Source organism: Streptopelia decaocto (genome assembly GCF_964273445.1).
Source record: "Streptopelia decaocto genome assembly, chromosome: 1".
Classification (NCBI taxonomy): Eukaryota; Metazoa; Chordata; class Aves; order Columbiformes; family Columbidae; genus Streptopelia; species Streptopelia decaocto.
The window spans coordinates 116277504-116300771 of record NC_138663.1 but is presented as its reverse complement, the minus strand read 5'-3'; the positions used below and the strand labels follow the sequence as shown (position 1 = coordinate 116300771).

The window sequence follows — 23268 nt, the reverse complement described above, 5'->3', positions numbered from 1 at the left end:
ACCTCTTAGCTGGAACTTGAAGTTTTCCAGTTCGACCAGTCCTATAGAAATTGTCTCACATAGCTGGGGTTTTGTCTTCCTGCATTTTGATGCTGGTTGGCATGCTCAGTAGGTCTGAAGTGGCATGGTTATGTTAAGTGATAATGCAACTTAGCTGCTTCAGAGCCAAACTTTTTTAGGGAAGAGGAGTCCTTCCGAGGCTGGCTCACACAAGCCCATTGCTACCTGGTAACAGGTCCCTCTAGCATTGACAAAGCCAATGAGAGACAGCTGGGACAAGGTCTTCGCTAACCATTGGAGTAACTGGCAAGCAGGGGTTGCTGTGTGTTTGTCAGGGTCTACCCCAAAATCTGGTTTTGATTAAACAAATGTGGGGTTGGAGCTTTTTAATAATTCTGAGCTCACACTATGTTTCAGACATATTTTGGCATCTTAGAGAAGTATGTATTAAGTAAGTCTAAGGCCAAGATTGAGCAGACCTAGCCCGCGTGTGTTTCATTGAGATGCTGGCGGTCAATGCAGATGAAAGTGAAAAATCTGTTCCTAGATTTCCTTTGAAAATTGGACGAAGCGGTGGAGCTCACAACATCTCCTGAATGCCTGTGTGCTTACGTCACTTGGTGTGAAGCATGTGGTTCACAGCAGGTGATTACTACACATCCTGGTTTATGCCTGTGGAAAGAAGTCTATCTCCAATAATGGTAATGCCGAATTTGCACTTTGACCCAGTTTGTCACAGCTACTTACTTCCATATTTCTGAACCTTTTGATCCGTAATGGGCTGCTCCAGGCCTGCCAGTGGTGAGTGAAGCTGGGATTTGAAGCAGCTGACAGTCGTGCTGGGAGCTGCAAGGTGCATCACTGAAGGGAGGAGGAACACGAACACCACAAGGTGCATTGTTGGAAGGAGGAGGAACAGCGACAGGTCTGGCCAAATTCGTGCCCTGGAAAACTGAGTGATGGCCAGGAGGTTTGCAAACCAGAGATAAGGGTATATGTGGGCAGGTAAACTCTTGACTCTTAACACAAATGTGACACCTCCCTGTGACAACTTAAAAGGTAACTCTTGCCATGTTCACATGGTCAGGGTCAGAATTTGTCTTGAAGGGCTTATCTCCACATTGCAGACAGTAACTCATACTGTGCCATGCTTCCCTCTATTTATCTTGAAGACTAGTTTATCTGATGGCTCAACAATCTCTGCATCAGGATCCTTGCAGATTTTTGGTTGTGGATTTTTTTACCTGCTGTGGTTTTGAGGGAAACCACTCTGGAATTCAGTTTTACAGGGTCTGCACCACATTAGGTAGCCACCAGAAAACACCATAAAAGTATTTCACACTTTGGAATCGAGAAGGCGGTAGATTGGCATCTGCGTAAGCCAAAGATGCCGTCTTTCTCTTACCCTCAGCCTCTCTAGGTTTATGGAAAGCTGTCTGTATTAAAATTTTATACCCGTAGTTACAAGCCGCTTTTCAGTTTTTGAAACTTGGAAGAAACTTAATTTGTGCACTTCCACTTTTGTGGAAGTTGAGTGTTGCCGATTGTCTATTTCTAAAAAGCTTTACCTTAGAAGCAGCATTTTATCCTTTTAAGAAGAAATAGATTTTTTCAAACAGACACTTTAGCAGAAACTAGAATGTAATAGGACTTTCAAAATCTAAATTTGAAGTATTATTTAGTGTGGGAGCTACCACTACCTATTTTCTTAGAAAAGTTTAATTTGTTTTTCATTTTGGACAGGGTGCGTTTTCAAGGAAAACACACTGATTACTAGTCACACTAAAAATCTCATTTGCAAAGGGAAGGAGGAGTAGGCAGCAGAGGCTAATCAGGAATTATTTTTTTCTTTCCCAAGGCATGAACTGGTTCTATATACCTCCCTTATTATGTGCATGTGCATCTGTGCAGAGAGCCAAGCTGTGTCCCTTCCTGTTATTTTGCTTCAGCTTTGTCAGAGCGGTACCGTGTGACAATAAAATGCTCCTTGTCTGATCGCTAGGCAGCCGCTCGCTCCTTCAGATCACCAGCAAGTACTGTAGCTTTAATGAAAACCTCTCTGAGAAACTCACCATCCTTAACCCGATAGGTTTGTTACAAACTTGTCGTTTGGAGGGAAGTACAAGTACCAGATGGTCATTATTAGCCAAGTCTAATGAGTAATAACACTGACTGTATACAGGGTACACACTTACTGTGCATGTGTATATATTTTTGTACATTTTTACAGTTATTTCCTACACTTGATTTTATTATGTTCAGAAGAGATGCGTCTGAATCTGGTTAAAAACATGAAACTATTAAGAAAACCAAACCCTGTCACCTACTGTAGTTTCTACTAAGAACTGTGCCCAAATACACGGATTTACAGTGCTATGCAAATATTACTTTGTAAGTTGTCTCTCAAATTTTGCTTAAGTAGCTCATGCTGTTTTTACTGGGCTTTCAGAAAATGATTAATGCAAAAGACTCACCTTGTAAAATAAAATAGCTTTGGCTGTGTGACAGTACTGCATATTAGAATCTCATTCACACTTTCAGTTGCTTATTTTAACTGTGATTTTGTACATAATATGCTGGCGTATGGAGTTTTTTTTAATTGTGCTTGAATGAAAAAGGGTGAGTGCACAGCATCTGTTTTTCTGCAACATTACTAAGTAGCCAATAATGTAATTGGATGATCTGCATCCTTTTCCTATTTGCCAGTCTGGTTTTTGTAACTAAATGTGCACTAAGGGCTATTCTTGTTTTGTTTGGTTTTATTTCCATTTATGGTTTTTGGTCTCAGTTCTGCAAACTGATCCATGTGAGGGCAATGTACCTGCAGCAATGATCTGGGTGGATCGTTTTGGGGGGCTGGGAGTAAAGAACAAGCTGAACCTTATGGCCATTCCCTGCACTAGGCCAGTTTTTGAGAGCTGTGGAGAGATGGTGCATTACTGTAGCATTTATAGAAGCAATATATAAAGTTTTGCATGGCTCCTCCAAATGACCAGGATGGGTGGGAGGGATGTTCTTTTCCTGAAGAATCCTCTAAAGTAAACCCAAAGCTATGTGACCTGAGAAATTGAGACTCTAGCAGAGTAAGATGGCTACATGGATAGATGCTGTAGATTAAACCAATTTTTCAAGTCTGCCATCTTTTGAGTTTCTATTTTTCACTGGAAAGAGAAAGACCTTCCCCCTTCCGTAGCTGTACAGCAACATCATACACTCTCACCTGAAAGCAAACCAACACCCACTGGAAGATCACTTGGCCTTTTTACTCCCTTCCTCAGATTTTTATCAGAAGGCTGCCCAACAGAAGAGGATGTCTGCAAGTTCTACTCTAGTATATTCCTGACCTGCCTCTGTACCTGCTCAGCCCCCTAAGGCATCAGCTCTTCTTTAGGACATTTGTGCCTCTAACAAGTGACAGGCATGTGATAAAATCATGTTCCTCCGCCATCTTTTCACTGTACTACAAGCACTGAGATCTTGGTTTCTCTTGTATGTTTTCCCTTCCCTGATCGTTTGCTCCTTAAAATATTCTGGGTGGTGCAGAGCTGCCTTAAAATGATGCAGCAGTTGCACCATGTCTCACCATATGGGCAGACTTTTTTTGTCGAGAGGATGGGTTCTGATTCGAAGAGTATGCAAGCAGAAACTTCTATTACTTTTCTAGCTTGCACGAGTACAACTTCTCTTACATCTGTGCCTCCATTGAATCTTCTCATATCTATAATTCATTTTTAAAAGCTGATGATTTTGATCTGGAACTTTTAATGCTCTGTTCCAGGACTATTTTTTTCAGATTCAGGGTGAAAACTGTGGGCTGAAGTTTTTATCAGTACAACATCATAAAGAATTAATTTGATTAAGAGGATATGATTCTTAGTACAAGCACGCAAAAGCTAAGCCATGAAAAGCAAAGCCCAGCTGATGGCAGAGGTCTGTTCCTTGATGTCTTTTGTGTTCCCATGTGCTACAGAAGAGACATCTCTGTTGTTAGGTACCTTTGATGACAAGAATTGTCTTCCCTCATTGCCTATCTGCCTGCCCTGCTGCAAATCCTCTTTCCCGAGCTGCTTTCTCTTGTTGAACCAGCCGGTGTCAGAGATCACAACAACAGGTCCTGGAGAAGCAGCAGCAGTCGGGCAGTGGGGTGTATAGACAAGGGTAGGTTAGCGGGACTGTGTGTCACCACCGTGTTTGATGGGTAGTGCTGTGTAAGGGACTTGTGGAAATGGCAGAAAATGTTTTTTCCTTGAAAGAAGGCACAGGGGATGTTGTTGGGTGGTTTGCTCTTTGCTTCTGTATTAAGCAGTCCACATCACAGCAAGGTTCAGGTTGTGGGAGCTTCTTACACATCCTCTATTTAAATTGCAAACACAATAGTTTGTGCTGGTGGAACTTTCTGGGTGCAGCTCTTCTAGATTCCTTAACGTCACTTATTCTATCCCTTTTCTTCCAATACTGCATTAATATATTTTGAAAAACAGCCTGGAATTCCATAAAAGCAATGCTGTGTCAACACCAGACATGATCAGCTGCTGCATTGGGAGCGAGTTCTTGTTTCAGATGTGCTAATACACTCCTGACTGCAGTAACATGGGGCAGAGGAGGGCTTTTTGGGGGGAGGAACAGCTGAATGCATTTTCTACATACTTCTAAAACTGGAATCTGTTCCTGAGAGGCTTGACAGACTGAGAGCATCTATGAAACAAAACTCTGTGTAAGTATAACAGATTTTATTGGGTAGATCTAAACTTAATAACTGTGGTATGGGTTAATGAAATACTCTTCTGCATTTTGCCACATCTATGAACCTGTTTTATCTATCTATCTATCTATCTATCTATCTATCTATCTATCTATCTATCTATCTATCTATATGTCAGAGTTCAACGCTCTCTGACTGGGTTCTTTTAGATATCCAACACATGAAGGCTGTAATGTTTAATATCAAATGTAGTTGTTTGAAGATAGTGCCATTACGTGGGATTTCTGGTTTAGCTGCGTGATGCAAATTATACTGAAAACACAACACGGTACAAATGTAAATTACACTCAGCAAAATACAGCACTTGCAATACACAGTTCAAGAACAATGCCAACGTGATCTCCATTACCAGTCTTGTAATATGTTCACTGTCATGATGCTGTGCATCGCCCCTAAAGAATATATAAGTTGTCTCAAGTGCATTGCTCTCTTTGAAATTCTTTTGTTGCTTATTTAGTTTTTATACTCTATGTGGGACTGAGCTACATACTCATTCCCCCTATGCTGCTCTGCCTAACTCAGGGAGATGTTTACACCAGCAGCTGATCCACTCAACTGTTGATAACTCTATCTGAAACAAAGGCCACCCTCTGGTCCCTTTTGTGATGAGCCGAAGTCAACTTGCTTTGCAAGGGCTACGGTTGGTCATACCCTGCATTATTGCCTGAGATTCATGGGTAGATTGCCCTTGCCCATCTCCAGTGAGCCTTCTTCCCTTCTAGGGGTTTACTGGTCAACCAGAATAATATCATATATGATATTGGTATATCATTTGATAGATGGTTCGATATCAAGATATTGTATCACAGATAGATCCCCTATAATGCCAATGTCATTGTGTTCGTGCTGTGATACAGGTGTGTGCCAAAGGGGCAGGATTGTGGTGAGCTACATGGTGACCCTGCTGGGGCTTGAGCTGTGCCACCTGAGGTGGCCTGGCTGGAGCGGGCATTCCTGCTCACTGCTGGAAAGGCAAATCGTGTTGCTTCCCAAGACATTTGCTAGAAAGCAGACGCCACCTTGTCACCTGTGCGAAATGCCTCTGCACAGGCACATAGCTGACAGGATATAAGGGGCTGGGACTTATTGCAATGAATGTGATAAACAGCACAGTTGACTCTGCTGACAGGATGTTTTCCTTTGCTGTGACTTGTGATGTGAACTGTCTTTATTTATTTTTTTTCTGCTGATATAGGACGACACTTGCTAAAGTCCAATTCAGCAGTGGCCAAGTTGTCTTGTGACATCTCTATTATTTACTTGTCCAAAAATTATACAAGCACCTATGCGCTAGAGGTTGCTCCATTTATGAGCATAATCAGTGGAAGAGGGAAACTAGGCACAGGGTTTAAAAACATGTATAAATCTCCTCCTGCCTCAGCTGCAATGAAGTACAAACTCTACAAGTATTTTCAGGAAAATGCTGTTTCTTGTATGATTCCCATTAGCCCAAAGTTCCTTGTCAAGATTAGGGCTGGAAGCTGCATCTTTTAATTGTAAACCTCTGCCATGATCATACACCTAAGTGCGCCATTGCAGGCCGCTTTTTCCAGTCCATGGAGAGAAAGCTCTCATGGCAGTGGGTCTTGCTCTCCCCCGGCATTCAAGTTTCCCTCCCTCGCACCGGGGAAGTGCGAGTCCTTTCATGGTGGTTCTCACAAAGTAGGACAATGCTGCACCTTATTCCATCTGGCCAAAACTCTCTACTTTATAATCCAGCCAGGCAGGACTTACGGAGCAGAATATGGTCTCTGCAGCTTGTTCAGCTACCAAACATTTCCATTTTCACGGTGATACTTAAATCCATAGAACAAAATAGTTTGGATAGGAAGGGACCTTTAAAGCTCATCTAGTCCAACCCCCATGCAGTGAGCAAGGACATCTTCAACTAGATCAGGTTAAGCTAATTGGTTGTTCTTAGCTGATACTGTTCAACTTCTTTGACCATGTCTGTCCATGTCTTTGTCATTGGTGTTTACAGCCTCTTTGCAAGGAGGCTGACCAGCCTGGGCTTCTCCCAATGTTGAGTTTGAGCTAACTCCTTTTCAGACCATTGTGGTGACAGGGTTGCATATAATTGTCTCATTGGGGATTAGCAGCCAGAAAATAGCCCTATAGAGCTGATACAACTACTCTTACCACTTTGTAGGCAAGAGAGGACAGTAGATGTAGGACTGTAGACCTAACAACCACTCTCTTCTGTGTTTTGTCTGCAGAGCAGTTTTTCTGTGCTCTGCTTCTGTACAGCACAGCAAGTGTCCAGGTTGTAGGAGTGGGGTCCCCTGAACCTTCCCAGGGGAAAACCCTTCCCACCACAGTTACACCTCTCTTCACGCAACCGCATCAAGTGTCATGTTTGAGTGAATGAGGACAACTAATTTTACACACAAGTGGACTTTCTTCCAGCTGTAAGGTGTTGCTTAAAGCCATTGCACAAAAATGAGGCATAAGGGAAATAGAATTGATGCCAAATGGGTGGACGAGGCTCTCCCTCTTTTAGTTCACCCTTTTTCCCCTGTTTTTGATGCATTCTATCTCCCATGTTACACCAAGCACATTATCGTGGGATTCCCATCATTTACAAAGCTTTATGGCAAATCTCTGCTATTTCAAAGGTCTATGTTAACTTTTTTTTTTTTTTCCTTTTTTAAGAAGTTAAAGGTTTTCATTTATTTAGATTATAATGGCAGAATCTGCCTCTTCTGCAGTACAGATGGACGGGGAATCATTGCTTCCTACCTCTGCCAGCAGGTAGGTTCAGAGCAAGACTCACTAACTGCACATGATAAGAGAGTTTGCCTAGCAAATCCCATATTTCTTATCTGATGAATTTATCGTTAATGACTTACCAAAGGATGGAAAATACCTTCTCCACCTGCTGAGAAATTATTGCATGAAAGGGCTTTTGAATATTCTTCAGCTGTGAGGTGCGGACAAGACACAACTTGTACTTTCAGGGAAGGAAACTTGCTTAGACCAGGATTAATTCCCTGTCAGATGGGAGCTAACAAATGACATTGCCCCACTGCCCAGAACTGCAGCAAAATGGGAAACCTGCAAACTTGTTATTTCCTGAGACGTTGCACTCTCTTGCTGGCAGCCGTACAAGAAGGCAGTTGGCCTATCTAAATTAAGTACCGCACATAATGGAACATAAATTATTCCTGTTAACTCCAATGCAATAACGTGGATAGGGAGAACAAATTGCACTGAAGGAATGTTTTTTTTTTCTTACTCTCAGAGGGATCTCTCAGTGGAACAACCTCTGGAGCTAATATTAGGTCTGGGAATTTCACAGGCACTAATAGGATTAGGCACATGACTTCCCTTTTTGGTTTGATAGGAATCAAGTGTTTAATTCCCTTGGGCTTCTCTGAGATATCAGCACAGATTCAGAAGTGGCACCCAAACCATCAGTACAGACAGATTTGCCTCTTTGGCCATCTCCCAGGCAAGGACAGATGTGCTAATCCACCCATCAGAAAGGTAAATGGCCTTTCCAAGGAGGAGCCCTTGGTGTGCAACCTGTGACAAGATGGTACTCACTCTTGCTCAAGATTTAAAACAAAATGTCATCACTTTGTATAGTACCTCTGCAAAAATTAAATAATAGAATTGTGTTCTTCCATTTGCAAGAGAAAACCTGTTCTCATTTTCCAACAAATCATTTGGTGGGGTGCTTGAACCTTAGTCTTACTCAGCTTCAGTTTGGTGCTTAGGGCAAGGTTCAGGGTGCCTTTCTATCTTCAGGTGCAGCTGAAAAATACCAACATAGGCTGTTAGAAGTAGTGAATGGTTGTTTGCAGTGCTGCTAGAGGACTCTGGATGTATGTAGCATCATCCATTAGAAACTTTATCTGCCTTATTATCGGGGGGGCAGTGGTGGTCAGAGAAGAATCAATGAGAGATCTCGTCCTTTCTCACACATCAGTGATAATCTTTCGTTTTACAACTGTCTCAGTAGCTTCATCACTAAGAGCACCAAAATCTAATAGGATCAAACCCTGAAACAGAAACCCATGGAGGAAAAAGCCCGTGCTGCCTGGGTGTCTCTGTGATCTCAAAACTTGCACTACTATTGTGTTCCTGGTTGCTTAGTCTTCTTCCTTCTTTGTGAAGTCACATATACTCTGAAATTAAGAGGCAGCAACTGTCAGTTTAACCCTCTGTGAGGGGTACTGTTATGGTAATTAGGGTATCAGGCCTTTTCTTCAAAAGCGCAGGCTAGTGCTGACAGACCACCTTGCCATTTGACAGTTTTGTAAGAAAAAAAATTATCCTCTTAATGGGACTCACTCCCGTGAATGATTCAGCTACCAAAACCACACTCCATCCCTTGTCCCATGCATGAAAACACCTGACGTCTTCATAACTATGTTCCAGTGCACACATAAAAGTTGTCCTCTCTACAGCCAGACTACAGATGACAAGATTGATTTTACCTGTCATGTGACTGCAGAAAACAGTTCTATTGATCAAGAGCAGGGGAAATTCAAAAAAAATAAATAAAAAAGACTCTAAAGTAGAGGATTATTATCTGAATACTTACTTTTAGGCTTATCGTGATGACTTTCTGGCCCTCTTCTTCAGACTTTGTTATTCTTATAGTACTTTTCTCACCAAGTGAGGACATGCCTAAGGTAATCTTGCAAGGGAATCTCATTTCTAATTAATACTGTATTTTAATTTAATAACTAATAGCTTTTGGCATGCTAATTTTGAAATGAGCATTCCCTTGGTAAATTCAGAGAAGAGTATTTAAATAATGGTGTAACTCACTTCAAGATTCCTTCTCTCCATCAAATTTTAATTACACCTTGGACATGTAAGCTGGTCCCCAGGCTGGTGTGATGGATAAACAGGGATCCTTATTGCCTAGAAAAATCAAATTAGAAATTTCATGGTCTAGCTCTTACCAACTTCACTTGTACTCTTCAGAAGGTAGTTCTACGCACGAAGACAAAGAGAAGAAACAACCTGCAACTGCTCTGTTATGGTATATTTGTGCAAAACCATAATTATTTTGTAAGGGTTTATTTTATTAATGTTTTCCTCTAATGTGTTTTCTAAAGTGACTTCTAGAAATGACCACATACCTATGTTTCTACAATTGCATTAAGTGAAAATGAACAAAGATTATACACTGGAGGAAAGGGTTGTCTTTTCCTGGTCTATACAGCCCCAAGCTGAGCGTGTACCTGTGCACAGACTGCAGTGTAGAGCTGCTAAAGCAGCTTAAGTAACAATGATTTATATCCTGAGCTGTGAGCAGGGAGCTCTCTGGTTGTGATGCAGGTTAAAGAACTCATGGTCTCTCTGAAGTCTCATCATCACAGGTTGCTCAAATCTGGCAATGCAGTCACCTTGCTAGTGGTGGGACCAAAGCTCCTGTACTTGAGTTGTACATGGAAACAGCTCATGGTGGTGTCATCTTATCTCTCCCTTCTCCAAAGTTTGGCCAGTGTTCAAATTTTTATTTTTCTATGGTTCTAATCCTTACCTCAGGATAGTATAACTTTCCAGACAGATAACCAAGAAATTATCCCTTTTCTTCTAACGTCTTCAGTATCAAGAGGAAGCCCAAAACTGCCTTGAGGTGTGACTGCCCTGGGACTTGCCATGGACTCTCTCCCATCCACAGTCTTGGCATAAATGAGAATGAACCTTGTCATACAAGTTTTTTCTCTCCTGAGTGAGGATAATTGCTTTCAGTTTTCAGGCAGCAATAGCAATAGCTGACTACCTTGTAATAGCTCCTGTGGCTTCCCACTTGGCAGGGCTGGCTGACATGAAAAAGGGGGCTGCTGAGGGAGCAGGTTCAGAGGCAGGTGATAGAGAGAAGTAGCATCCATAAAATGCTGCAGAGAGTGCTGGATGCTATCGGTTTGGATCTTGACATTCCAGGCAAGCTATTTATCCCTAGTGCCTCCCTGCTGGCAGGTGGAATGTTTCTGTTTTGCAGCTCGGGTCCAGGATTGACATCCTGACAATACTCCAGAGCTACAGGAACTCCCGGGGTTTGAGGGTCTGTGTTGGCACCTGACCTTGTTCCTGCCCGTGCTGGAAATGTGCTGCTTGAAAAGTTGTTTGGATTTCAGCAGAGCTGTAAGAGGCTCTATGATCACTGCACAATTACTAATTAGTTTCTAAATAAGTTTGAGTGACTCAGGAAATAGATATAAGTGACCTGCTAGGGGAGAAGAAAGGAGGCAAGTGACAGCTCAGCTGCAAACATGACCGAGTTGAACTCCTCTGGTCTTTGGGATTAGCTTGGAGTAAGAGCTGTCATGTCTACTTTTTCTTCCTCTTCCCATTGTTTTGTTCATGTGGTATAGGGAAAGAAAGTGCAGTTGTTTGCACCATTAGACACCTAATGTTATCATCCTGATAATGATGTTCATACTTCCATACTCTATGTTCATTCTCAAAATTTCATACTTGGAACTTGTTCTTCTTTACCAAGGTAGATAAGTGTACTTGTAACATACTCAGCATTCGATCTGTGAGTTAAAATGCCTTTTCCCTCATGCCTGCAAGGTGAAGCTGCCTCTGGTAACTCAAACATGCTACCTTTTTGTAGCATCTTCCCTGGATGAGTAGGATTTTGTTGAGAGCTATTCAAAACAAGCTGTTTGGGAGAGGGGGTAAGTCTGTCTAAAGAAGCACTAGAAAGAGAGGCATTGACAGGAAAGGAGGTCTCTTTGACTCCCAGAAGACAAAGACTGGTGTTGAAAAGATCATGAAGATTATGTTGGAGAAATAGTATGCTACTGATCCTCCCTTCCAGGTGAGGTAGCTTCTCCTCCTCCTTGCTCCAGCTGCTCTGTCTTGGCTTGCTGGCCATTTTTTTTTTCTGTAGACTCTCCTTCCTTAAATGATTTCTTTTCTCTCCACTTCCTCAGGCTATTAGCTTTTCCTGACCCTTTTTGAAGGCCTTTCATCCCACATTTCAACCTTGTCCCTCTGGTTTGTCTTGGTGGTCATTTAGAGGTTCCCAAACAAGGACACATGCAGCTCTTTAGCAGAATTACTCTTGCTTCTTCTGCATTCCATGTATTTTCATAGCTCTGGTGATGGGGGCAGTTCACACAACACAGCATTTTCTGCTGCAGAAACACAGACAGACATCCATGGATGGAATGAAAACGGTCTTGAAAAGAGCTGCTATGGAAATGGATTCCCCGTGCTGCTTTTGTTGCTATTAAATACATTTCAGACAGCGATTCTTTCACAATGATGTGAGATAAAAAGCCAAAATTCTGATTATTATGTATAGCTAATGATTTGTGGCTGATACACTAATTTAAAAAGACAAAGTGGCTTTTAAAGTGTTCATTTTGAAAATCACTTTACAATATCATGAATTTTCCCAAATGTAAAAATAGCAATTTTTTTTTTCTGTGTTTCTGCAGGTGGCTGTGAATTCATGAAACTAGTTAATTAAAACCAGAATTTCCTCTGGAAAATTCAGTTAAAAATAATCAACTGACTGCATGCAGAAGTGTTTTATTTGCTATGACCCCAGCAATGACAAAAAGTTAACTATGCCTCAGGAATTAATTTTTATTTGCTTTCATGCACAGATTCATTGAGGGAATCCACCATATTTTTTTCTCTTGTAATACAATAAGGTGAAAAGCCATGGCCAAGCTGATACCAAATTATATCAACTACTTCTGTTTTCAGTGTTGGAATCACCTTAAAACCTCAAAGTCGAGGCACTTTTTTGTTTACCCTTGAAGTGTAGAGAAATTACTTCAATTAATTATTTAATGGGGCAAACACATTGTGTCTCATTTTTGCAGTAGTTTGATGAACAGAAACTATGAGAAAATACATATAAAAATAATGTCTGTTGACACAGGCTTGTGTTCGTGTGCCAGAGCGCTGTTTGCTGATGGGCCACAAGCTGGCGGCACTGGACTACACTGGTTGGTGCCAGTTTCGTGACTGCTTTCCACAAATTGAAATGAAAACATCAACTGTACATCTGTTTCTACATTTGACTCCTCAAGTGATTCTTCTTTTGGGGTAAGGTTTCCTTTAGTATTTGTATAAAATTTAGTTACAGTGAATAAATAGATTTTTCAATCCCAAACACTGTACAGAGTGAATTATTATAGAAGAAAAACTGCAAGCATCTCACTGGAAGTCCATGGACTTCAATAGCCATTTCTCCCAAAATACTAACTGCCAAATCTATTGGAGGAAAAGGCAAGAAATCCCTACAAGCAAGGATTGCTGTTCTAACCTGATCATTGGTAGAATTTCTTTGAACTTTTCCCATAGGTAGAAGTTGATGCTCATCTTGAAGAAGGAGGCTTTCTATAGAAATTCCTTTGGAATTTTTCTTTCCAAACCTTGTTACTGTCATTTATGTTACTTGTTACTAGCATTTGTTCTGCCTGTGAAACTCTTTTGTAACCCATTTCAGGTCAGACCAGATCTGAGCATTTTGGTAAAATACCAGATGTGTAAGCTATCTCCTACTTTTTCATGGAAGCTCAAGAACTGTTCATCTGCCTACAGGCTACAGGATATCTTTTAAATAGTAGTGATAATATATCAAAGTCAGGGTATTGTTTCATGACTGTCTCTGCTGTAATCCTGCACTAAGCCATTTCAAGAAAACCAACCCAACCTGTTAAACCTCTGGTTGTTGTAACAAGGAAAGTCAGGTACAGTTTATCAGGTACCATTTTTTGTGCCTAAACTGAAAAGCTCTGGGAAGACATCTTCGAGACCCTTCATGTAATTGAAAAGTTAGCATAATGATGATCTAAATGATTTAGATATTGCACTGGGTCTGGGATGGAGTTAACTTTCTTCATAGGTGCTCATATGGCACTGTGTTTTGAGTTTGTGGCTACAATGGTGTTGCTAACACACTGAAGTTTTGGCTGTTGCTGAAGAGAGCTTGCACGGTGTCAAAGCTTTCACTTCTTCCCACTCCACTCCTCCAGCGAGTAGGCTGGGGTGAAAAAGAGACTGGGAGGGGACATACCTGGGAAAGCTGACCCCAACTGGCTAAAGGGCTTTTCTGTATCATATAATGCCATAACATCACACTCAGCAGTAAAAACTGGAGTAGAGGAAGAAGGGAGGTTTCTGGTTTCCAAGGGGGCTGCTGTTCAGAGACTGGCTGGGCGTTGGTCTGCTTGTGGGAGGTAGTAAGCCACTTCCTTGGCTTCATTTTTGGTCTCTTTCCTATTAAACTGTCTTTATCTTGACCCACATGTTTTCATGCTTTTATTCTTCCTCTTTTCTCCCCCTATCCAGCTGGGGATGGTGGTTGCGTGGCTGCCTGGCCAGGGTCATCCAACCACTTGAAAGAGAAAATGTTAAGAGAGTGGTTAGATGTAGAGAATAAAGACAAGCTTTTTCTTGAAAAATCTTTATTTGAAGGTCACCAAATAGGAGCAGTGGGATATGTGGATCAGAGGGAACAAGGAATTGCACATTCATGACTGTTACTGCCAACAAATCCTGGGCTTCTAGGAGCTACCATGATACTCCTGGGCCCTTGTTATTGTAAAGGACATCAGGGAATCAAATTACACTGTGGTCACTGCTAGTTTTGCTTCATCCCGTGATCAAAACCTGCCATAGGAATTCTATTTTCCTCCTAGCACTCTCTTGCCAGCTGGGGAGCATTTCCCTTCCTCAACACCATTCTCTTTGTTTGTCTTCTGTTCTGTCTCTGCTCCCCCAAAATAGGACAGTTGATACAATCTTCAAATTCAGCAGGAAGATTATCAAATGTGGACTTCCCCCTGTAATGGCCTTTCCATCAAAACTTAAGGCAATTAAGGATACAATTTAACTGCTTTCTTTCCTTTTTCCTGCTTCTTAAATATTTGAAAGAATTTCAACAAGGGCCTTTCCAGTAGGAACATGAAGACTGACATAATATTTTAGGATTTAGTGTTATAACAATGAGCCAGGGTTTAATTAACCTTCTAGCTCTTTGGGAGACCTGAGACAGAGGATCCGGTCCCTCACAAAACCACTGCTGCTTCTCTTGCAGTTATTGAGCTCATTAATCTCTTTGATATTGTACTTAGGACTACAGCTATATTTTATTTTATTCAAGGTAAAGTGCTAAATATTTAACAGATAAAATGAAGTTCCTTGTCCTGCCTTGCAGACAATATCATTTAAACAACCTGGTAACAGAACCGCTGAGTGAAAAAGAAGGACATGGAAATTCAGGAGCAGAAAAAGCTGTGGGATACGCTGACTTGCCCTGTTTGCCTGACACCTGTGCCATGTGGGTTTGTGCTTCAAAACATGCATGATAGAAAGGGATGAGAAATTTAACCCTTTAATTGTTTAGACAAACCACTGTATAATATATATGTATTGCATATCTGAAACCAGTTTCTTTCTCTGAAACAATCCAAACATTTCAAGTCAGACTTCATTCCTCCACCAGGAGGGAGAGTTCCCCAAAGCCAAAGAAACTGCCCATGAAACCAGCCAAACTTGAAACAAGCCATGTAACGTGATTCACGTTACACTGATGACACTGCCTCATGACAGTGACTAGTGGGTTATACATTTCTAAGTTATCAATAAGAACAAACATTACAGCACAACATTAACAGCTGCAAAATTTTGATGGGAGAAAATTCCAAATTCTCTATGACACCTTATAAATCCTATTGCAGAGATTAGTTGTGAAATGAGGGGAAAGTGGCCCGGCAGCAAGATTGGAGTGCGTATTCAAAGTAAAAGCAGAAAGACTAAACACCGGCTATTGCTGTTGAAATAGTTAACAAAGTGCAGTAAAATAAAAGTTATCATGAAAAGCCAAGCTTGCATTTCCAAAAGGAATGAGTAAGTTTGTGTGTCTTGTTTTGGGAGGGAGAGAATACATTTTTTTTCCAAGGTTGTTTTTCCTGCCAGTGTGTTCTCATGCACTCAGAGCCCTGTTACAGGAGCTGATGGTGTGCACAGGAGCCAGGCTGTGCGGTGAGGAGGAAAGGAGAGGCTGGCGCACACTTCTGTCCACACCAATCTGAAATTCGGAGGAAGCTGAGGTGCACACAGACTTGGAAACCAGAAATCTGCTCTTGCCCTAGTAACATACATGCAGTGTCAGCCTTTCCATCCAGTCACATGGATGCCTCCCAGGTTAATCTGCTCCTTTATTCTACACCTGAAAGTCAAGATGCACCCCAGCAGTGACCTCCTTGGGCATGGAGCCTGTTTGTGTAACAGCAATGACACCGCTGACACTGAGGAGAAACACAGCACAGGCTCTGGCCAGCTATAAACTGCCTCAAGTTCAGCTGCTACCCTTTCACCGATTCCTCATCTAAAGTGCAGGTGTAATTCTGCTCTGCTAATGTGACTAGGGAAAAGTTTCAGGTACCTGATACCCAACAAACTGAAATGGCAAAGAGAATTTGCTAAATGCTTTGCTAAAGAGAATGTTTTGTACACGCGAATATAATTTTAAGGTTGGAAAATTGGAGAGAACTTTCACATCATGATGGCCTGGCATCCATTATATGATTGGGTTTTGGAGATACAAAATTAATGTTCACTTAAGACATGTATGATTTCCAGCAGAGACAGATAGTATTTGAGACATTTCTTTACAGAAAGAGGAAAAAGAAAATTCTAATTGTAATTCAAGTGATCTCTTTTTCCTCCAAAAGAAAATTTCATCCATTCATTTCAAAATGCGAAGTGAAAGCACAGTTCTCAGACTCTCAATTTCCAAACGCTTTAATTTTTCTCTGTGTATTTTGCTATTAAAAAAATCTACTTTTTCCATCAGAAACCAGTCAACCAATTCACCTTCAAGCATTTTTTTTGGCAATTAAACACCTGAGAGCAAAGTGGAAAGTTGTTTTCTTTAGTCTTCTAAATCTTGCCTGTATTAATGTGTCTGTGCCTCTTTTGTCTCCCTAATTTTTTTTTTTTTCTGGTGAGGGTGGAAGGTGGTACAGGAATAAACCACAAGTGTGGGTGGATTTGATTCACTTGATACGAAAAACAGGTAGCAAGGCTAGGACAGCGTTTCTTGTTTAATGGAAACAGCTATACTGCACCTACAAAAACTAGAGAGAGGAGATTGAATATATGTGACATTCTGTGGCAATTAAAACTTTAATCCCAACAAACTATTGACCTTAGCTCTAATCTCTGAGAAAAAAGGACAAGCACTCTACAGTAAGGAGAGACTGTTGGAAGAGATTCCTGCTTATTTGACCCAGGTTTCCCTCTTTTCCTACCTCTGTGCAGGATGGACTATTTGACTGATGCATGAAATGAGTTGCTTTGGAGCCTACTGAAAGGAATTTATAATTTTTTCAACATGCATTTAACAGTGTTTTTATTTTCTGTTTCAGTAAATCACATACTTGTCACATACTTATTAAGGATATTGTAAAATGTCATATTTTAAATACAATTGTGCCATGATACATATTGACTCTTGCAGCACACACACACAAAAAGTAATGAAAAAAATGTTAGTGTCCATCTGCTCACCAAAACCTGAAGATGAGATACAACATTTTATTGTGCTATGTAAGATTCTTAAAGTTTTTGCCTTGTAAATTTTTTTTCTGTTTGACTATGGCAAGGAAACAAGTCTTGTTATAACTAAGGTGAAAGACAAGTTCTTGGCTAATGCTGATGAAAAGATTCAAAGAATTGGAAACAACAATTAATTCCAGAGCAAAACAGCAAAGATAAAACTGGGAATATTCATCTGCAGTATGGGATGAAACATGTTGCAAGGACATTGTCATTATTTTTGGAACAACATTCTAAGCCCAGGAAATAGGATTAAGGCTTTGCTGAAAGAGAATCCTATACAAATTGACTTCGGGAAATACTTGCACAGAACACCCAAACCACCTTAGCACATCATCGTGCACTAAACAGTTATGATTAATACACAGATACTTATAGTCCTAACTTAGGTTACATTTGGTTTTACATATGTATAGAGTGTTCTTAATTTTTGACCCTTTATGGTAGGCTACTTTGAGTACACTCTTCTATACTGTAATTACTTCTACTTCAGACACTAAAGTCTAAATCTTCTAAGTTTAGGATTCTTGATTCTGAAGAAATTGAACATGACTAAGATGAACACCAGATTTATTAAAAACAAAATAAAAGGATCTCAGTCTACAGCAAAACAAGAACTGATTTTATCAGTATTGAAGGCTAGTACAAACTAATCAGACCCAACAAAAGTATAATAGCATATAATTTCCATGCACTTAAAAAGCTATGCTATAAATCCTTAAATGCTAAGGGCCACATTCGCTGATATACTCCAACTGCTACAGAGTGCTCTGGAACTGAAAAATACTTTTGAGTGTGTATATGTATGAGCCAGTTTTGCATGTGCATCTCTTTCACCTCCACTCACCTGCCCACGTTATGTGCTCTTTTCTGTTCCCTATAATCTTCCCTCTGAGCGCACACTCCATACACACAAGCCCTACTCCTTTCTTCTGCATGGTTTCCACACTCAAAGAATGCAACTAGTGAATTACAAGGCCAGTCATCTGTTGCCTGATTCACTAAGATCTGTAAAGCACACCTTCAAGATGGCCTGCAACAAAACTACTTAAAATAATTGAGGTCAGTGGAAAATATGATCCCTAATGCCCTTATTCCCATTGAACTAGCTGAGCTGTAGGCTCTAACAGCCATGGGAATGACCCTAGCTTTGAAACATGTCACAAGTGACAGGACGTGAGGAAACAGCCTCAAGTTGCTCCAGAGAAAATTCAGACTGATATTGGGAAAAACTGCTCCCCAGAAAGGGTTGTCAGGCATTAGAACAGGCTGCCAAGGGCAGTGGTGGAATCACCATCCCTGGAGGGGTTGAACAGACGTGTAGATGAGGCTCTTGGGGACATGGTTTAGTGCCAGTGTTAAGTTTTCGTTGGACTCAATGATCTTGAGGGTCTCTTCCAACCAGAATGAAAGATTCCATGTGCTACAGAGTCCCGTATCATCCTTTTCGTTTCCCTACCTGGGCACAAAAGAAGGAACAGTAGCTGCTCATGAGGCCACAGGGAATTATTCAAAGGCGGCGAGCAGAGCCTTAAATCCACTTGTGAAAATTGGCAACGCATCTGTCACACAGACCCCTGCTTCTTCAAGGCCCAGAGACACCAACCCCACCCGTCTGCCCTCAGACGCAGGGATAGCCCAGCCGTGGCACTTCCTGGCAGACCACTCTCCCTGCCCAGCTGCCTTACAAGCCTTACAGAAGTTCTGGAACAAATTTAAACAAAGATTCGTGTCGTTCACGCCGGGTGTGAGTGAAGCGCGCAGGCCGAGGGGTTCCTTCCCACAGCCGCCTCAGAGCACTGGGCAGTGGCAGCCTCCCCTCCCCTGGGCTTCCCAGTGGGAGGGCAGGCAGCCCGGGGACGGGCCCTCCCTCCTCCACCGGCCAGCTGCACCTCGGGGCAGCACAAGCCGGCCCGAGCGATTCCGCCCGCGAACGGCTGCCTCAGCCCGCAGCGCACCACCGGCAGAAAAACCAGACCGGCCGCCCCTCACCCGCCCCGCCCGCTCTGCGCAGCCGCGCCCCGCCGCCCCTCCGCCGGCGCTCCCGGCCCCGCGCTTCCCCTGCATTTCACCCGTTTTCCGGGTTAACCCCCGTGCAGCCGCGCTGGGCCCGGGCGGCGGTCGCCCCTGGCCAGCGCTCCGTGGCGCTCCCCGGAAGCGGTAATGCTCCGCCGGTGATCCAGGAAGCGGATGAGCTTCCCCCGCCTTCCCCTCCGGAGCGGCGCTGCGGGGACGCGGGGAAGGGGGTGGGGGGAGGCGGGGGGGGAAGCACCAGCAAGGCCCCGAGGCGGAGCGGCACCGTCTCAGCCTCCCGGCGTCGGAGGGGGAGCGGCGGCGTTTCCATGGCGCCGAGCGGGCGGGGGAGCCGGGGCTGAGGACCCCGCCCGCTCATGGACCCCGCCGCGGCGGCGGCCGCCGAGGGGGAGGAGGGCAGGGAGAAGCCCCCGGTCATCTACACCATGGAGAACAAGCCCATCGTCACCTGTGAGTGCGCCTGGCGGCCCCGGACGGGCGTTAACGGTCGCCGCCGGGGCGGGGCAGCAATGGCCGTCCGGAGCAGTGCGGGGGGCCCTGGCCGGTGCCCCGCTCCGGGTTCGGGTGAAGGGCGGCCCGGGGCGGGGTCCGGCGGCGGCGCTGACGGCGGGCGGGCCCGCGGCGCCGGAGCCCGGGGGCTGTGCGGTGGCTGACACGGCTGGGAGGGCAGGAGGGGGGCGAGGTGGGGAGCGGCCGGTCTGGGGGGGGGGGGGCGGCGGCGGAGGAGCCGGGCTGCCCCCTGCTCTGTGTGCCGAGGGGCACGACGCCCGCAAGGGGCTCTAGTGGCGGCTTTTGCCCCTTTGCTGGTTCCAACCTCCCCGCCGCTTTTAATGGCAGTGGGCAAACTTGGGTTTGTATGTTTCAGGGCTATAGTAAATAGCAAACCTGAATGTCATGTTTACAGGTGCTTACGGGAAGAGATTCAAACATGACAATAAGTCTTAAACCCCAAACTTCTTGCCAGCGAGCTTTGTGTAGTTTTGCTCTGGGTAGGAGAAGTCACGAGAAGTAAGACATCTTCTGTGGTGAGGAGAGATTCCCACCGACAGATTCCCAGTGACATTATAATTTAATCTTTGCTTTGGTTTTGCCTCTAACACAATTTATTTAACAAACCAGATTGTGTGGTTCCAGCAATGAATTAGTTCTTTCAGGTGTCAGAGGGAGGCAGCTGAGGCATGTGTGCTCTGGTCCTGGTGTAAAACGTGAGCTCCTGTGCTCGTACAGGTATAGAGGGTTGCACATAAAGTTCACTTAAAACAAGCACATGAATTAGACTGAACATTAGGAAGCGCTTCTTTACCAAGAGGGTGGTCAAACACTGGAACAGGCTTTGTAGAGAGGTGGTCAGTGTTTAAGAGGCACTTGGGCAACGCCCTTAATGGCATGCTTTAGCTTTTGCTCAGCCCTGGTCAGTCCGACTAGACAATCGTTGCAGGCCCCTTCCGACTGAAATAGTCTGTTCTAACTACATCTGTAATGCTTTTAATGAAAAAGGTGAATGAGATCAGCGTAGATAATTGTCTTTTTTTTTTTAAACAAAAAGTAACCGGTGGCTGTTCATTATTACAAAGGTATCTCTATCGATGACATAACAAACTACAAATTTGTACTTTATCAGTAAAACACTGGGAATGCTTTATGTGCATGTGAAATAGAAACTATTTCACAGGTGTGTGTTGTCTTATTATGAAGGAAGCATTTATTGATGATTAAGGTCTTAGACTGATATTGGTGTTTAGAAAAAATGCCCAACTGTAACCTCATAACTATATGGAACTCAGATTTATTTTATAAATGTACTTTTTTTCTTTCTTAAACTTCTTATATTTTGGATGCAGTTTATAAACTGATGTCAGTGGTTTCTGTATTGAATCTTCTGTACTCACCTACTTCAAGACTTTTGAAATCCATTTGACTTCAGGTTTAAAGTCAGAAAAATGTACACCTCAGAAACATCTGAAGGATATTGTTGTCTTCCTTGTTCATGTTAGCTGCTGTTCAGGTGGTGGTGGATTGCTTTCTAGATTTTCTGGCTTTATCATGTATTCAGAACTAGAGACTATGTGTGTGTATATGAGGAGAAAGGGGGTGGTGGTACATGTCAGTCCTTACTGTTTCTGTGTGATTTGAGTAAGTAACGTATCTTGCAATCTGTTGAAGTACATGCAGTTTTACCTCAGGCTTGCTTTTTTGTTGGTAAATGCAGAAGAGCACTCTGGCCTCTTTGTGCAAGGAAGTTCTCAGAATTCCAAACATCAAATTTTATCAGATTTCATTCAAGCCAAATTATCACATATGGAAAGAAATATTAATTTCAAATAGTGAGTGAATGTACTTTAGGGTTGCAAAATGTTTTGGACTTATCACTATACAGTGTGGTACCAGCATACTTATAAATGAGATACAAGGTGGATGTTATACTAGACTAAATGAATCATTTCTGGGGCTGTGAACAAGTATGACAGTGGAGTCTCTACTGGTATGGACTAGAATGGCTTGGTCTGAGACAACCTAACTCAGAAAATAATTGAGCAAAAGTTCTCAGAGATGACCTCTCCAGTGAATGTAGTAAGAGTGACTTGCTACCATTTTTAAATGAAAACATTTGCTTTTAATGGAGAACGTGTTTTGCTTCAGCTGTTTAAGTTTCCTTTTTTCCTCTCTCCAGAGAAGTGGAGTACTTAGAGACTGTAGTATTTCAAACAAATGCATTAAACAAAAATTACTTACTTGGAGGAAAGCTCTTCTAAGCATTATATTGCCAGTAAGGAGACGAAGCTTGATCTTCCAGGGAAAGAACTGTTTGCTTCGTATTGGTTTGCTGGAAGACACATTCAAAGCCATTATATTAGCAGGTGTTCAAAAAATACAGTTTATCTTTTGTTTTGTGGTTCTGATTTCAGGCACTTGGAGATGTCTGGGCTAACTGCCCCACCTAACAGGTGCACATGAGGGAAAACAGACCTGCAAGGGGATGGCCAGTTTTTGATTATATGAAGAGTGAAGGTTAAGTGAGGTTGTGTCTTGGAACATAAGTATTTCCTTTTGCTACAAGATTTAGGGTAATCTCTGTCAGCTAAACAGTTGTATCATGAAATATTCCTGTTAACACTTAGGGTTTATTCTTAATAAGGGAGAACCAAAGAGAGTTATGTTTGGAATGAAACTTATTTTCAACACTGTGCATACCAGAGATGTTTTGTAAACAAATATTTTTATCTACTTGAAATAAATTTGACGGTACTCTGAAAGGAATGTTTCTTTGGTAAAGAGAGTTATGTTTTCAAATCTGTGAGTTAGTCTGTATTGTAACAGTAGTTATTTGCTACAATCCTGAATTCAGCACTATGTATAATGCCTAGGCTAGGGCATATAGAACAAAAATGGCAGATTCCACTTGGCTTGTATATTTTATGCCAATTGCAAATGCAGTTTTTGTCATTATTCTTTTCATGTTAGTACTGTAATGTAGTAATTTTGTCCTCAGGATTTGTCTGTAGATGGATTAGCCTTGTATATGGTATTTGTATTACTGGTAGAATCCCGTAGTTGTAATAGAGAGTTTAGATTAATAGGATTCAACTAGGCAAACTGTCTAACCAATAACTGCTAAAGACATTTTCTTCAGGCAAACAGGCAACTATATTTTGTAAGTGTGGAAGAAGTAGTATAGTCACGGGAAGATGCTGTTCCTCTATATTTTTTCAGTTTTCTTAAGATGGCAGCATGCCATTTGGTATTAAAACATTCTTGTCAGTTAGGCCTGAGTGCCTTGATGACTCCTTTCCAAATTAGTTTGAATCATGTTTTCATATTGTTGGTCTTACTAGACCGTAGACTCACAGTTTCACTGTCCAGCGGTCATTATGCTCGCTCTGGCACGTTACCTTGCCTGTTTGCAGTTCAAGTTTATAGGA

General features: G+C 42.4%; 1 protein-coding gene across 2 annotated transcripts in view; it reads left to right on the top strand.

Annotated features, from left to right (window-relative positions):
- The first annotated feature begins 19437 nt into the window (after positions 1-19437).
- The window catches only part of TRAPPC10 (trafficking protein particle complex subunit 10), a 44823-nt gene continuing 40992 nt past the window's right edge, over positions 19438-23268 (top strand). Inside the window, exon 1 of one of the 2 annotated variants that reach the window (XM_082076286.1) lies at positions 19438-19798. In XM_082076286.1, coding sequence (XP_081932412.1) covers positions 19705-19798 — 94 coding nt within the window. In that variant the 5' untranslated portion in view covers positions 19438-19704. Of the gene's footprint in view, positions 19799-22336; positions 22368-23268 lie in introns of those variants that run through there. The other variant, XM_082076287.1, reaches the window with a different exon arrangement.